This window comes from Oncorhynchus tshawytscha, linkage group LG12 (assembly GCF_018296145.1).
Source record: "Oncorhynchus tshawytscha isolate Ot180627B linkage group LG12, Otsh_v2.0, whole genome shotgun sequence".
NCBI lineage: Eukaryota > Metazoa > Chordata > Actinopteri > Salmoniformes > Salmonidae > Oncorhynchus > Oncorhynchus tshawytscha.
The window spans coordinates 16,893,240-16,910,881 of record NC_056440.1 but is presented as its reverse complement, the minus strand read 5'-3'; the positions used below and the strand labels follow the sequence as shown (position 1 = coordinate 16,910,881).

The 17,642-nt window shown below is 42.8% G+C and overlaps 1 protein-coding gene across 1 annotated transcript; it reads right to left on the bottom strand.

Annotated features, from left to right (window-relative positions):
* Positions 1 to 5,626: 5,626 nt before the first annotated feature.
* LOC112262621 (ELMO domain-containing protein 3) lies at positions 5,627 to 16,100 on the bottom strand. Its single transcript, XM_024438264.2, has 13 exons — positions 16,015 to 16,100; positions 14,819 to 15,314; positions 14,007 to 14,081; positions 13,333 to 13,407; positions 13,126 to 13,195; positions 12,716 to 12,778; positions 10,366 to 10,454; positions 10,113 to 10,236; positions 9,881 to 10,003; positions 7,203 to 7,333; positions 6,991 to 7,067; positions 6,678 to 6,805; positions 5,627 to 6,578 (listed from the first exon to the last, which is right to left on the bottom strand). Exons 2-13 carry the CDS (start codon positions 14,852 to 14,854, stop codon positions 6,361 to 6,363), a joined length of 1,209 nt encoding a protein of 402 aa, XP_024294032.2. The 5' UTR covers positions 14,855 to 15,314; positions 16,015 to 16,100; the 3' UTR covers positions 5,627 to 6,360.
* Positions 16,101 to 17,642: the final 1,542 nt, after the last annotated feature.

The following is a 17,642-nucleotide window of genomic DNA, read 5'->3' as shown; positions in this document are numbered from 1 at the left end:
CAAGCACTTCTGCTAAAATAAAATAACTTTGTGTATCTTCCCAATCTGAAATACAGGTTCAGTTAAATTACATGACTTTAGTAAATGTTTCAGATTAACAAGGGCTATGATGAGATTATAGCTTCAGAGATAGAGGCCTTGTTCTTTCGAGGTCGGTTAAAAATACAACACAAACAAAGCCTAATAGTCACCTAGCAACACTTACACTGTACACACCTCCAGCATTCTAGAAGAGTGCACCTTTAGCTGACTAACAAAAACACTTACACTGTACACACCTCCAGCATTCTAGAAGAGTGCACCTTTATCTGACTAATAAAAACACTTACACTGTACACACCTCCAGCATTCTAGAAGAGTGCACCTTTAGCTGACTAATAAAAACACTTACACTGTACACACCTCCAGCATTCTAGAAGAGTGCACCTTTATCTGACTAATAAAAACACTTACACTGTACACACCTCCAGCATTCTAGAAGAGTGCACCTTTAGCTGACTAATAAAAACACTTACACTGTACACACCTCCAGCATTCTAGAAGAGTGCACCTTTAGCTGACTAACAAAAACACTCACACTGTACACACCTCCAGCATTCTAGAAGAGTGCACCTTTAGCTGACTAACAAAAACACTTACACTGTACACACCTCCAGCATTCTAGAAGAGTGCACCTTTAGCTGACTAACAAAAACACTTACACTGTACACACCTCCAGCATTCTAGAAGAGTGCACCTTTAGCTGACTAACAAAAACACTCACACTGTACACCTCCAGCATTCTAGAAGAGTGCACCTTTAGCTGACTAACAAAAACACTTACACTGTACACACCTCCAGCATTCTAGAAGAGTGCACCTTTAGCTGACTAACAAAAACACTTACACTGTACACACCTCCAGCATTCTAGAAGAGTGCACCTTTAGCTGACTAACAAAAACACATACACTGTACACACCTCCAGCATTCTAGAAGAGTGCACCTTTAGCTGACTAACAAAAACACTTACACTGTACACACCTCCAGCATTCTAGAAGAGTGCACCTTTAGCTGACTAACAAAAACACTCACACTGTACACCTCCAGCATTCTAGAAGAGTGCACCTTTAGCTGACTAACAAAAACACTTACACTGTACACACCTCCAGCATTCTAGAAGAGTGCACCTTTAGCTGACTAACAAAAACACTTACACTGTACACACCTCCAGCATTCTAGAAGAGTGCACCTTTAGCTGACTAACAAAAACACTCACACTGTACACACCTCCAGCATTCTAGAAGAGTGCACCTTTAGCTGACTAACAAAAACACTCACACTGTACACCTCCAGCATTCTAGAAGAGTGCACCTTTAGCTGACTAACAAAAACACTTACACTGTACACACCTCCAGCATTCTAGAAGAGTGCACCTTTAGCTGACTAACAAAAACACTCACACTGTACACCTCCAGCATTCTAGAAGAGTGCACCTTTAGCTGACTAACAAAAACACTCACACTGTACACACCTCCAGCATTCTAGAAGAGTGCACCTTTAGCTGACGAACAAAAACACTCACACTGTACACACCTCCAGCATTCTAGAAGAGTGCACCTTTAGCTGACTAACAAAAACACTCACACTGTACACACCTCCAGCATTCTAGAAGAGTGCACCTTTAGCTGACTAACAAAAACACTCACACTGTACACACCTCCAGCATTCTAGAAGAGTGCACCTTTAGCTGACTAACAAAAACACTCACACTGTACACACCTCCAGCATTCTAGAAGAGTGCACCTTTAGCTGACTAACAAAAACACTTACACTGTACACACCTCCAGCATTCTAGAAGAGTGCACCTTTAGCTGACTAACAAAAACACTTACACTGTACACACCTCCAGCATTCTAGAAGAGTGCACCTTTAGCTGACTAACAAAAACACTTACACTGTACACACCTCCAGCATTCTAGAAGAGTGCACCTTTAGCTGACTAACAAAAACAGCACGTATTCCTTTTTTGAAAATGGGGGGTATATGTGGATAGTGATGTGCTTGTAAATAACCCAATAAGACAAGATAGGCTACATATTGTAGCTGATCATGTCCACACCTATAGATGTTTATATCATGTTTCTAGATGTGTACACTTTAACCCCTGACCCAGTGATACATCCAACCTGATGATCTGCTCTTAGAGAGAGGACCCTCCTGCTTGTTCTGCTTTCATCCCAGAAGACAAAGATCATATTTAAGAACCGGCTACTGAAGATCTACAAGTACCTCACAAAACATGGATCCACTGAGTAGCTCTACTAACTACATGTCTGTTGTAGAGGGGATGTTGTGAATGTACTGTAGTAACAGCACCGACGCTAAAGACTGTAAATCAGACCACATGACCAAGAGAAACAAGCTTTACAAGGAAGGTAAAACAACAAGGAAGCTACAGTACCGGTGCTACCTGAACATGCTACTGATTGTGACTGCAGAGGTACGCTCCCCTGTCATACTGTACCATCATACCATCACACACACACACCAGTATTATTGTGATCTCTGACAGAGTTGGGATTGCTTACTTTGCACCTTCATAGAGACACACCTTTCACTGTTCTCATCACTATCAATTCAGAATTTAGAAAAATATCATCTCTGGACACGAACCTTTAGTTAGGCACGTGTGTAATTTGTGTGCACTATCGATCGAGTCAGATAACACACACGACTGACATTACTCTGGCACTGGTCAATCAAGTCCAGTTGGATGCTCTGTAACGGAATGCATGTAGAAAACCTCCCAGACGACTTCTATCACTGGTCAGACTAAACCAGCCAATAGCTGTTGGCTTGACTGACCAGTCTAAATGCTCATCTCAAATGAAACCCTATTTCACTACGTAAAACCCCTATTCACTACGTAAAACCCCTATTCACTACGTAAAACCCCTATTCACTACGTAAAACCCCTATTCACTACGTAAAACCCCTATTCACTACGTAAAACCCCTATTCACTACGTAAAACCCCTATTCACTACGTAAAACCCCTATTCACTACGTGAAACCCCTATTCACTACGTGAAACCCCTATTCACTACGTGAAACCCTATTCACTTCGTAAAACCCCTATTCACTACGTAAACCCCTATTCACTACGTAAAACCCCTATTCACTAAGTAAAACCCCTATTCACTACGTAAAACCCCTATTCACTACGTAAAACCCCTATTCACTACGTAAAACCCCTATTCACTACGTAAAACCCCTATTCACTACGTAAAACCCCTATTCACTACGTAAAACCCTATTCACTACGTGAAACCCTATTCACTACGTGAAACCCCTATTCACTACGTGAAACCCCTATTCACTACGTGAAACCCTATTCACTACGTGAAACCCCTATTCACTACGTGAAACCCCTATTCACTACGTGAAACCCCTATTCACTACGTAAGACCCCTATTCACTACGTAAAACCCCTATCCACTACGTAAAACCCCTATTCACTACGTGAAACCCCTATTCACTACGTGAAACCCCTATTCACTACGTGAAACCCCTATTCACTACGTGAAACCCCTATTCACTACGTGAAACCCCTATTCACTACGTGAAACCCCTATTCACTACGTAAACCCCTATTCACTACGTAAAACCCCTATTCACTAAGTAAAACCCTATTCACTAAGTAAAACCCTATTCACTAAGTAAAACCCTATTCACTAAGTAAAACCCCTATTCACTAAGTAACACCCCTATTCACTACATAAAACCCTATTCACTACGTAAAACCCTATTCACTACGTAAAACCCTATTCACTACGTAAAACCCTATTCACTACGTAAAACCCTATAAACTACGTAAAACCCTATTCACTACGTAAAACCCTATTCACTACAGGGAAGATGGTCAACAGTAGAACTCTATACAGGGAACAGGGAATCATTGTCTTCCTGAGTTTCTTAGCAGAAGAGGTCCCTCTCATTCTGCCACTATCATCAAGTGCTATATCCATAATATAATATATCATTTTCATATACAGTATAATTTCATGTATTGTTATGGCATCTATCCTTTAGGAAAGGACTAAAATAGTTTTTCAATTATTAAAAAATATATCCCCCAAACAACTAGGGGCTCTGGACCTATTTAACCTGCACTGGGACAGACAGGAACCATCCGAGCCCAGACACACACACATCAGCCTATTTAACCTGCACTGGGACAGACAGGAACCATCCGAGCTCAGACACACACACATCAGCCTATTTAACCTGCACTGGGACAGACAGGAACCATCCGAGCCCAGACACACACACATCAGCCTATTTAACCTGCACTGGGACAGACAGGAACCATCCGAGCCCAGACACACACACATCAGCCTATTTAACCTGCACTGGGACAGACAGGAACCATCCGAGCCCAGACACACACACATCAGCCTATTTAACCTGCACTGGGACAGACAGGAACCATCCGAGCCCAGACACACACACATCAGCCTATTTAACCTGCACTGGGACAGACAGGAACCATCCGAGCCCAGACACACACACATCAGCCTATTTAACCTGCACTGGGACAGACAGGAACCATCCGAGCCCAGACACACACACATCAGCCTATTTAACCTGCACTGGGACAGACAGGAACCATCCGAGCCCAGACACACACACATCAGCCTATTTAACCTGCACTGGGACTGAGACAGGAACCATCCGAGCACACACACACACACACACACACACACACACACACACACAGACAGACAGACAGACAGACAGACAGACAGACAGACAGACAGACAGACAGACAGACAGACAGACAGACAGACAGACAGACAGACAGACAGACAGACAGACAGACAGACAGACACAGACAGACAGACAGACAGACAGACAGACAGACAGACATTTAACAGACAGACAGACAGACAGACAGACAGACAGACAGACAGACAGACAGACAGACAGACAGACAGACAGACAGACAGACAGACAGACAGACAGACAGACAGACAGACAGACAGACAGACAGACAGACAGACAGACAGGGACAGACAGACAGACAGACAACAGACAGACAGACAGACAGACAGACAGACAGACAGACAGACACAGACAGACAGACAGACAGACAGACAGACAGACAGACAGACAGACAGACAGACAGACAGACAGACAGACAGACAGACAGACAGAACAGACAGACAGACAGACAGACAGACAGACAGACAGACAGACAGACAGACAGACAGACAGACAGACAGACAGACAGACAGACAGACAGACAGACAGACAGACAGACAGACAGACAGACAGACAGACAGACAGACAGACAGACAGACAGACAGACAGACAGACAGACAGACAGACAGACAGACAGACAGACAGACAGACAGACAGACAGACAGACAGACAGACAGACAGACAGACAGACAGACAGACAGACAGACAGACAGACAGACAGACAGACAGACAGACAGACAGACAGACAGACAGACAGACAGACAGACAGACAGACAGACAGACAGACAGACAGACAGACAGACAGACAGACAGACAGACAGACAGACAGACAGACAGACAGACAGACAGACAGACAGACAGACAGACAGACAGACAGACAGACAGACAGACAGACAGACAGACAGACAGACACACAGACAGACACACAGACAGACACAGACAGACACACAGACACACAGACACACAGACACACAGACACACAGACACACAGACACACACACACACAAAAGCCTATTTAACCTGCACTGGGACAAGAACCATCCGAACCCAGACACACACATATCGACCTGACAACATACAGAAACACAGGCCTCACTGTTCCAACTCCCTATAGCCAACACACACCTTAATCTCCATACCTAGTGCACGCACACACAGTTCTGCTGACAGTAGAAGACAGTCAATGACCCTACACCCTTCCAAAACTCTACTAGGGCTGCAGACACATAGAAGCCCTGGGGTTTGGCAGCTTCTGATTTGGCCTCAATAAACCAACTATGATTGGATGATTAGTAGAATCAGGTGTGCTACTGCTTGTCTGGAGCAAAGCCTGCACCCACACCAGTCCTTGAAACGCTAACCTTTCATTCTCTCTCTCTCTATTTAATGACATCTTCTATTCATCCATCAGTCCCATGCCACACCGACAAGTACATCTGTTGGGAGAGGAGTCAGTGACTCCATACAAACTGTTCTGACAGCAGTTTTACAGCATCAATGGGAAAGGACCGCAGGGAGTGGGTCAAAGCTTGGTGGGGTCCCTACACACACAACTGACACAAACACACTCTCTCTCTAGCTCAGACTAGTCTAGCCGTACACACAGACTCTCTGTGTGTCAGATGAGCCTGGCCTCTCCCTCCATGTTTAGTGGTAGCTCACACACTCCAGTGAAGTGCATCTCCTTGCCCCTGGTTCCCTCAGACCTGGCCCCTCTCCCCCCCAGGCAAGGTGAGGGTCGCTGGGCCGTGGGGTCCGGGTACCTCCTCTCCCTCAAGAAGACGTCCAGTCGACGCAGCATCTGCTTGGGGTTCTTTTTGGCAAACAGCTCCACTTCTGGAGGGGAGCAGAGGCACAGTGGGGAAGTGATTGTGTTCCAGAGGGATGTTAACAACTGGACTCGGTTAAGCCTGGAGTACAAACAAAGTAAGTTACCTTTCAGGACGAAGCCGGAGTCAGAGATGGTCTTCTGCTGGCTCTTCCACAGCTGGTAGAGGTGCAGGAACGTGGCAACGTAGAACTCATTTAACACCCCCACTACCTGCTGTCGACGGTTACACTCCCTGAAGCACCACACAAAGAAGAACACACAAACAAATGAGGATTTCGCTCTTGTGAGTGACAGTCAAGCCAATGTCTGTCTGTCTGTGTCTGTCTGTCTGTCTGTCTGTCTGTCTGTCTGTCTGTCTGTCTCTGTCACTGTCTATCTCTGTCTGTCTGTCGTAGAGGAGTAGGGCAGGACACTTACTTGGAGAGGGCCTCTTCTCTGAGTGCATGCAGGGCGATACAGGTCATATTGATGGACATCACACAGAAAGGAAAGTTCTAGAGAAAGATTGAGCAGAAAGAGTAGAGGTTTGTAAATAGACTATTAAATGTGTGATTGCGTACTTGAATAATGTCCCCACTTCTTTGAAATTGCCCTCACCTGAACAGTTTGTGGCCCGTGTGTGTATGTACCTGTGTGGGGTGCTGGGACAGCTTGAAGATGTCTCTGGCTAAAGGCAGCGTCTCAGGGTCCATTACCAGGTACAAGGCATGCATCAGCCCCAGGAAACCTGTACCACGCAGGTCTGTGGCTGGGTCCGTACCTACACAGAAAACACATACACACAAATACACAGACACACACGTTATCATTTCAGTGTTTTGTTCATTTCTTTATAAAATATAAATCTTTTCAACTATAATCAATAATGATTTAGTCTAAAACGTTGGGGTTGAAGGTGGGGTGCTAAGCTGACATATGGAATTGTTTTAAGATGGTCGTACTAGATCATTTAGCTATTTGATTTGGAATTTTAGGACCCCTTTAGGTATAAAAATATTTATTTAAAAAATGATTTTTTATAAAATATTGATTTTGGCCTTTACTATTAAAGGATGTAGAAACATTGAATAACATTCATTAATGGCAAAAAAAGGACAGTACAAAAATGTATCATAAGAAACTTTATACGTTTTGAAGTGTCTGCCCTAAATCTAGGATATAAAAAATATATATTTAACCCCTTTTTTGGGTAGGCACAAAACTCCCTTCATACATCCATTTGTTTTTTAAAACCTCTACCGGTTACCTTCAGACAAGTCACCGGTGACACTTGTGGGGGTTGTAGAGCAAAACGGAGAACATCATGTTCATGAAAGTCTCATCTTTCCATTGGCTGGGCATAATAGTTTTCTACGCCAAACAGTTCAGACGCTACAGACTTTGTGAGAAGACAGATTTTCAGGATGTCTCACGGTCTGACGAACACCGCTCTAGCTCTGCCACCTTTCACCATAGATGTCTCATGGTCTGACAAACACCGCTCTGGCTTTGCCACCTTTCACCACAGATGTCTCATGGTCTGACAAACACCGCTCTAGCTCTGCCACCTTTCACCACAGATGTCTCATGGTCTGACAAACACCGCTCTGGCTTTGCCACCTTTCACCACAGATGTCTCATGGTCTGACAAACACCGCGCTAGCTCTGCCACCTTTCACCACAGATGTCTCATGGTCTGACAAACACTGCTCTAGCTCTGCCACCTTTCACCACAGATGTCTCATGGTCTGACAAACACAGCTCTAGCTCTGCCACCTTTCACCACAGATGTCTCATGGTCTGACAAACATCGCTCTAGCTCTGCCACCTTTCACCACAGATGTCTCATGGTCTGACAAACACCGCTCTAGCTCTGCCACCTTTCACCACAGATGCGGAAGTGCGACACTGGCAGATGTGGAGGATTGAAACTCATCCAATACAAAACAAATATCTCTCTTAAATGGAAAGATTTTTGATGGAGATGTTTTTTTAAACATTTCATTTAAATTGATGTGCCGGTGCGTCAATCGACTCGAGGGTTTTCATCTTTTCATCTCTGTGTGAGCGTGGCATCTAGTAGAGCAGTGGTCACCCACTGGTCGATTGACAAGGCATTCCTATTCGATTACCAAACATTTCTGTAAAAAACCTAACGATAAAGCCTTATGTTGCTATTTTTTGAATAGCTTTGCGCTGTTGGCAGTAGGTGCAATTGATTCAACAGCCCTCTGTAGTTTCCTCACACCGTAGACTGTAAAAAGAAGCCTTGAGCGCACAGAAAGTTGATACTATGAGATATCAAAACCATGACGAGAGACAGACTCAACGAAAACAGCCAAGAGCTGCTGTTTTTATGAGTGAGTTCATGTTTAAGTTGTTATTATTCAGCACTGTCAACACCTTGTTCCAACACTTTTATAAGTCATAAAATGTGCGTTCTCCCTACTTCTACTCACGCTACAACCAGCACTGCAGCTGCAATGAATGAAGTGTTCCGATAAGCTTACGCTGTTATTATTAGCGGCTTGAGTCTTGGAATAGCCTTCATTTGTCAGAGCAAGTATAGACTGACGAGTTTCAGAAGAAATTTCTTTGTTTCTGCCATTTTGAGCCTGTAATCGAACCCACAAATGCTGATGCTCCATATACTCAACTAGTCTAAAGAAGGCCAGTTTTATTGCTTCTTTAATCAGGACAACAGTTTTCAGCTGTGCTAACATAATTGCAAAATGGTTTTCTAATGGTCAATTAGCCTTTTAAAATGATAAACTGGATTAGCTAACACAACGTGCCATTGGAACACAGGAGTGATGGTTGCTGATAATGGGCCTATGTAGATATTCCATTAAAAATCAGCCGTTTCCAGCTACAATAGTCATTAACAATGTCTACACTGTATTTCTGATCAATTTGATGTTATTTTAACGGACAAAAAGTGTTTTTCTTTAAAAAACAAGGACATTTCTTAGTGATCCCCAAACTTTTTAAGGGTAGTGTGTATATATGTATTTACAACAAATTATTTATTACCAGTGTGATCATACCAAAAATGTTGAAGTATAATTTCTAAATGGTCTGAGAAGTACAACATTGGCAAGCCAATATGCAGTGATAATGTATTGGGCTTATAGCTTACTGCACAATCCTCATTGCTACAGAACTGTTTTTAATTGGTTAATGTTGCATAGGCTTACATTTTTTAAGTCATGTAAAAAGAAAATCTGAGCGGTAGATCTCGGCTTACATTTAGACTAAGAAAGTGATCTTGACTCAGAAAAGGTTGGTGACCTCTGAAATAAAGTATGATGCAGGAGACGTCTCTCACCCTGAAAGCCCACATTCTCCCAGTGTGTCCCGAACCGAGGACAGTCGAGCTTACTGCCTGTCAGCCTCTTATAGATGGTCTGTAGAACACGCAGGTGTACAGCCTGACTGTTATCCAGAGAACCTACAGAGGAACACACACACACACACAATCGATCTCTTATTGTCTGCAAATCTCATCTCTCGCCCTCGCTCTTAAACACGCACACACACACACTCTCTCTCTCTCTTACACTGTGCGATGGCAAAGACCAGGTCCCTCTCCTCCAGTAGTTCCCGGTGAAGTCGCGGCGGGCCAAACAGGAAGTGTGTGAAAGTGGCCAGACCCGTCCTGCGAATGGTGGGCTGGATCTTCTTCTACAGAGAGAGATATGGGACAAAATACAAACTGAAACTGAAAAATGTTCTCAATTGATGGTGAGAGTGAGAATCTACAATGTAGTCCTCAAACCCCCATACACAGACAGACAGACAGACGGACCTTACCAGCAGCTCTCCAAGGTCTGTAGTCTGGAAGTGCTGCAGCGCCTCGTTAAAGGAGATGAGAGGGGTGGGACTGGACTCCTCACTGACCACTGGATACACACAGGTCAATAACAGACTCATATACAACATAGAATGGAGGATTTATGATCATGGGGTTGGAACCAAAATTATTTTCCAATCATTTCGTTAGTTCGTCCAGTCCCACAAATTCCAGGGATTTTCTTTCTTTTTATTATTTTCTACATTGTAGAATAATAGTGAAGACATCAAAACTATGAAATAACACATATGGAATCATGTCGTAACCAAAATATATTTTAGATTCTTCAAAGTAGCCACCCTTTGCCTTGATGACAGCTTTGCACACTTAGCCTTCTCTCAAGAAGCTTCACCTGAAATGTTTTTCCAACAGTCTTGAAGGAGTTCCCACATATGCTGAGCACTTGTTGGCTGCTTTTCCTTCACTCTGCGGTACAACTCATCCCAAACCATCTCAACTGAGTTGAGGTCAGGTGATTGTGAAGGCCTGGTCATCTGATGCAGCACTCCATCACTATCCTTCTTAGTCAAATAGAACTTACACAGCCTGGAGGTGTGTTGGGTCATTGTCCTGTTGAAAAACAAATGACAGTCCCACTAAGCGCAAACCAGATGGGATGGCGTATCGATGCAGAATGCTGTGGTAGCCATGCTGGTTAAGTGTGCCTTGAATTCTAAATAAATCACAGTGTCAACAGCAAAGCACCCCCACGCCATCACACCTCCTCCTCCATGCTTCACGGTGGGAACCACATGCAGAGATCATCCGTTCACCTACTCTGCATCTCACAAAGACACAGTGGTTGGAACCAAAAATCTCAAATTTGGACTGATCAAACCAAAGGACAGATTTCCACGGATTTCCATGTCCATTGCTCATGTTTCTTGGCCCAAGCAAGTCTCTTCTTCTTCTTGGTGTCCTTTAGGAGTGTGTTCTTTGCAGCAATTCGACCATGAAGGCCTGATTCACGCAGTCTCCTCTGAACAGCTGATGTTGAGATGTGTCTGTTACTTAAACTTGGGCTGCAATTTCTAATGCTGGTAACTTTAATGAATTTATCCTCTGCAACAGAGGTAAGTCTGGGTCTTTCTGTCCTGTGGCGGTCTTTATGAGAGAAAGTTTCATCATAGCGCTTGATGGTTTTTGCAACTGCTCTTGAAGAAACTTTTAAAGTTCTTGAAATTTTCCAGATTGGCTGACCTTTATGTCTTAAAGTAATGATGGACTGTCTTTTCTCTTTGCTTATTTGAGCTGTTCTTGCTTTAATATGGACTTGTTTTTTTTTTTTACCAAATAGGGCCATCTTCTGTATACCACCCCTACCTTGTCACAACACAACTGATTGGCTCAAACACATTGAGGAAAGTAATTACACAAATGTACTTTTAATAAGACACACCTGTTAATTGAAATGCATTCCAGGTGACTACCTCGTGAAGTTGGTTGAGAGAATGCCAAGAGTGTACAAAGTTCTCACCAAGGCAAAGGGTGGCTACTTTGAAGAATCTCAAACAAAATATATGTTGATATGTTTAACACTTTTTTGGTTACTACATGATTCTATATGTGTTATTTCATAGTTTTGATGTCTTCACTATTATTCTACAATGTAGAAAACAATACAAATGAAGAAAACCCTGGAATGAGTAGGTGTGTATTTTTAAAAACATTTAGCTCAACATTAAATTACTTCAGATAGAGAAGCTTGCTATGGAGCAGGCAAGCTATTTACATAAATTGGACAAACGAGTGTATAGCACGAGATGCAATGGAAATGTTGCAGGTGGGGAGAGATAGAGAGAGGGTGGAGCCAAGCTTCCTCCTCCACCCTCTCTCCCCATGTGCAACATTTACATTGCATCTCGCTCCCTACACTTGTCTGTCCACCACGCATGGAAACAACTAACTTGAACGCAGCATAGCAAGCTGCTCTATCCGCACTGATTGGTGAAGTCATTTAATGAGCTAAATGTAAAATAAATATGGATTTTACAGGTTAAAATAGGAACGACAAACATTTTTGGGGTTCGAACCGGTTCAAAACTTTATTTCGCAGGTCAGAATAGTGGAACAGAACAAAATAAATGATGGTTCTGTTCAGAACGAATGATTCGGAAATGATTTAGGTTCCAACCCATTAAGAGACAAAAATACTTTACAATTTACATTTAAAACATTAACAAAGACATTACAGACTTATGTATAAAAATAAAACACGAATACAGACACACAAATGACAGGGGAAGAGAAATACAGGTAGCTTTCAGGCAGCCAGGGAGTAGGGAGATGTTGCCCCTAACAACAACTCACCTGGTTGGATACTCTCTAGAGCCTCCCACTCCTCTCTAGCCTGCTCCACATCCGCACTCTCCCCTGAAAACACCCACAGGTGAGGAGAACACAACACAGACACAGCTAACCTGCAACAACATACACAGGTGAGGAGTAATCGTTCAGCCATGTTGATATGGTGACCCCCTCTGGCACTACACAGCCGATTCAAATAATCTGCTGGATGATGAGTTTGTTATTTGAATCAGCTGTGTAGTCCTGGGGGGGTAGACCTGAGCTTTGGGGGAAACCCTGTTCTAGACCATGACATATAATATAATATATAACCATATAATATACTGCCCCCCCTCATCTCTCCAACCTCGCTCCTGAGGGGACGTGCTAGGGAGGCCTGGTAGCTAGGATATATGGTTGTTCCTTTGTCTTACTTTCTGTCTTGGGTTGCTTTCCTCCTACTGCCAGGGACTGCAGAAGGCCATTCTGCTTCAGAGCTGAAATCTAGACGAATCACAATAAAATATATAATATATGTAAACACAGACACTCTAATAGAAAGAGAACAGTGACAGTGGTGCTGTGATGGATGGTTTCGGTCACATTTTTTACATCATGAGGGCCAGTATAGAGCAACTCACTGGCAGAGATTTGAGCACTGAACTACCGTTGCCATGCTCTTTCACACTATGACCTGGCATCAGTCCATTCATCACCTGGGAATACAGAAACACAACAGGTTACATAACACAAAACAACAGGTTTACTAACAGGTTACACAATGCAATAGTGATGGGGGGGTTCATAGTTACATATCACAATATTATTTTGGGAACGATATTGTATTATATGTGACTCCAAGTATCAATTTGTTAAAAACAAACTGTAGGTAGCGTTAGCTAGCACAAGTCGGCTGTACCGGCGCCAAAACTCCCTTATTTTTCATCCAATAGCTTATTCTCCATCTTCTTCTTAAATAGTGAGTCAACATGTTTTCAGCACTTTTATTTCCATGACTGATCAAAACTAGTTTTCTCACGCTCTCTAGTCTCTCTGCAGCAGACATATAGTTAGCAATATGTTTGGAACGTCAAATCGCAATACATATTGTATCGGCACCTAAGTATTGTGATAATATCGTATGGTGAGGTCTCCGGTAATTCCCAGCCCTATAATGCAGCATAGAACAGCAGGACTAAAAAACTACCAGTACATAACTCTGACAACACAAGAGGTATATACAACAATTCCTTCTTAATAAACATTGTAAAAAAACATCTCTAAACGGGATCCTCTGGTCAGTTGTTGTACTCACAGGTTTGTGGTTGGAGTGGCCATTGGTTAGCTCCTCTGTCTCTTTACATTCATGATGGAACACACCATTCAGACCCTGAGGGGGGCAGCACAGAACAAGAGGCATCATCAGACACAGATTCAGACACACACACAGCACCAGAGAAAAGAGTGCAGGACCGTCTCTGTGGAATTAGATGCAGCAGAGGATTAGCCGGTAGCCTTCTCACCTGGGCAGGGTGGCACAGTGCCAGGGCAGACAGACAGGTAGACACTGCAGGGAGATTATTGCTAAGCAGAGAGCGAACTGTTAGTGGACACCTTTTTATTTCCCCATGTAAACACTCTAGAGGGGAAGCTGCTTCATTACTTCCTCCTTCACTCACTAAAACAAAGGGGATTAAAAACAGAAGGGAGAGGGAAAGTCCCCTAAACAACACACATTTTAAGGATGTGTCAATAGACAGACACAGAGATACGTGCAGTTAATTAGGTCCCCCAAAAGGGAACTCAGCCATGCGCACCTGAGAAATAGATGTGTATACAGTACTACTGTGAAGCAGATGGAAACTTGCTGCAGTAACAGGTCTATGTGCAATCTGATCGAATACCACCACACCCAAACCGTCTACACCTGTGATGGTATCACACAGCCAGTATCCAGGTAACGTGAACAGATCAAACAGACTGCAACCAAGGCCAAAATGTTGATTTGGAATTTGACTGATACTGTTCCATTTCATTGTATACAGCTGGTGAGACTGCCAATCACATAGTTTACACACAGTTTAAACTCCTTTAAAAGGTTAGGCTATGCAAGGTTAAACCACCTACCTCTGTGTGTGCTGTGACACCACTGTCCCCTTCCATGGCATGAGTGTGTGTGTCTGTGTGTGACTGTGTAATCCCTGTTCTACCCTTTAAAGCCTTTTCCCCCAGAATGAGGCAGTCAGAAGAGGTATTGGGAAGACCCCCATGTCTGCTGTGTCCCTTTCCACAAATACTATTTGTCAAACGTCCCCTTCCTTCCTCTCGCTCTCTCGGTCCTGAGTAGTCAACAGGTAGATCTCATTGAATACATTTTGTTTTGCATCCTGCCCCATTAGAGGGGCTGTAGAGCTGGGTATGGACACTGCAGATCTAGGGTGGCCTCTCTCTTTCCCAGCTGCTTCATTGCTTTGACACTCAATGTTGGCACCTCACATCCACAATATAACAATGCTCAAACTAAGGTGGGGTGAGTCTTGGTGAAGTGTGCCTTCTCCTTGACAAGATCCAACCAATAGGGGGCACTCATGACATGGTATGTCAAACTGGTTGTCATGGATATCTGCAATTTGGGGCAGAAAAAAATAAGGTGGGTAGCTCATAAATATAATGCCAAAAGCGAAATTATAATTGTTCATAAACACTGATCAATGACGTTCTTTTTTCTTTGGGGAAAGTATCCAAACTCATTGAATGATTATCTAGCTATAGTACATAGAATCGTTATCCAACTAATGGCCAACGTGAGCTACTGTAGCTAGTGCCAAAGATCAACTCACACCCTACACAAAAAAGTGGTTAGTTTAAAAAAAACGTTAAGGTACAATCTGAATCTTGGTTAACGTTCCCAGTAACTGACATAGCTAAGCTAACTACCGGTATGCTGTAGGAAGCTACGTGGGCTGACCACTGAGCGGGGCTGGCAGGCTATCTGCTAGTTAGTCTACAGTACATTGCTTTTAATGTCAGGTCAATCTTGTTATTTATCTACATACATCATGAATGCATGTTTTCTTTTGGTTGCATATAATTTGTGCGAAGACAGGCAACTGGCTATTATCTAACTCAACAACTGTCACCCAGCTAGCCTTTTTCCACAATCATGCAATCTGTTTCCACAAGCATATCACTAACTACAGTAGCTACTGGCCTTCTGGAGACTAAAAAAACGTTTTTTTATATTTTAGATTTCCCTCAGTTTCTTAAACATTCATCAAACAACAGCGATTGTCTATATCATAGTTTAATACTATTGATTTTACCTCAGTTTCTCTCCCTCCAATCTCAGTTTCCCTTCCCCCTTTCCACAGTTAACGTCAAGTGCATTCTGGGAATTGTGGTTTCCTGCCGTGCCTGTGCTGGTTCCTTTTCGATTACGTCATGGTTAAAGCTAACCCAGGGATACGTTTCCCAGAATGGACCTTGATTGTACTGGACAATGCAAATAGGTGGTATTGTTAGCAATTTATGGTAATATAAAAACGTATATAACCATAATGCACCTGTCCTGTAAAGTGGCCAGAAATAAAGTGTGTGTGTGTGATAATATATATGGGTGCTTATATTTGTCTTGTTTCACACATGTACAAGTGTGCATAATACACATCAGAATTTCTTTTGCATATCACAATTCCCCCTGAGACACACACAGAGAGTCATAGCCAGGGTCTACCATTATCAATGGCAACCCTGGAGTATTTACGGTTAGGTGCCTTCCTCAAGGACACATAAACAGATTTGTTCCACCTTACTGGCCCAACGCTCTAACCGCTAGGCTACCTGCCACGTGTTTGTGTGTGTACTGAGGCCCTTTATGTGATATGGCAGGATGCTGCATGGTAGACCTACTGAAGGTCTACAGGTCAAAATGAAGTGACCTTCATTTCATATCGTCCATCCTTCAAACCCCTCAAAAACATCTGGCATTTAAAATGAATTAACCCTACAAATAGCACTGTTGGGCGATCTGGAAAGTCATAGTCAATCAATCAACAACATAATAATACACTTAGCAAAACAATTAACCTTACAATCTGTTGATGATATGCGATTAGAAAGATTCAGAATCTATGTATGACATCACAGCACAGTTAAATATTATATGGGTCAAGGACATCAAGAGAGGGTGGTCTATGGAGATAGGTGGGATGGGATGAGAGCAATTGAGGAGTGGATTTAATCTGTAGTAGTTGTGACTGAAAATAATATATATTCTGTGTACTGGACATGTCTGAGCACTATGTATCCAAATGCTTTTTTAAAAAATCCTATGAATCCAAATGTTTTTTTTTTAATCCTATGAATCCACATGTGTATATAAAATACATATATGTTATGGAATATTATGTATAAAAGTACCATGTATGTAAAAATGTATTTGTAACAAAAATGTATTTTTAACAAATAAATGTTTGTCCTCCGAAGAGGGGTGGTGGTAGATTGGCCAGTAATAAAAAATGACAATAAAAATGGACCATTTCACATTGTCACAGATCTAGGTTGCGTTCCCCTGCTCAACCAATGATTGCGTGCCACGTCATCGACTGACAGATTGCTTTGACAAATTATTTGGTTAGCTGATAAGTAAAATACCTATCCAGGCGTTGTAAGATCTGGCAGGCGTCAGCAGGGCCTAGGCAGAGGAACACGCCCCTAAACTCAGGTTAACCCCACCCAATCATAACTTTAAGGGAAAATCACAAAACTGTCCAACACTTGAACCAAGTCACATTGTATTAGTTGACTAACTTAGCACATTCACATGTTGTTCTGCTTTTAAATACATATTAAGGGGTAGAAATACCTCAAATTGAATATATTTCAACATTTCGCCAAAACTTTTACGATAAGCTCTACATGCGGTTAGTTCACCAATGTGTTAACAGTTATC

What these genes read in the sequence shown, in the direction of transcription:
- LOC112262621 (XM_024438264.2), bottom strand. Translation starts at nt 14,854, where the DNA reads ATGGAAGGGGACAGTGGTGTCACAGCACACACAGAG. An exon ending in TCTAGAGAGTATCCAACCAG is followed by an intron (nt 10,455 to 12,715) that starts GTGAGTTGTTGT and finishes GTGTGTATCCAG; the next exon opens with TGGTCAGTGAGGAGTCCAGT. An exon ending in TGTCCCAGCACCCCACACAG is followed by an intron (nt 7,068 to 7,202) that starts GTACATACACAC and finishes ATCTTTCTCTAG; the next exon opens with AACTTTCCTTTCTGTGTGAT.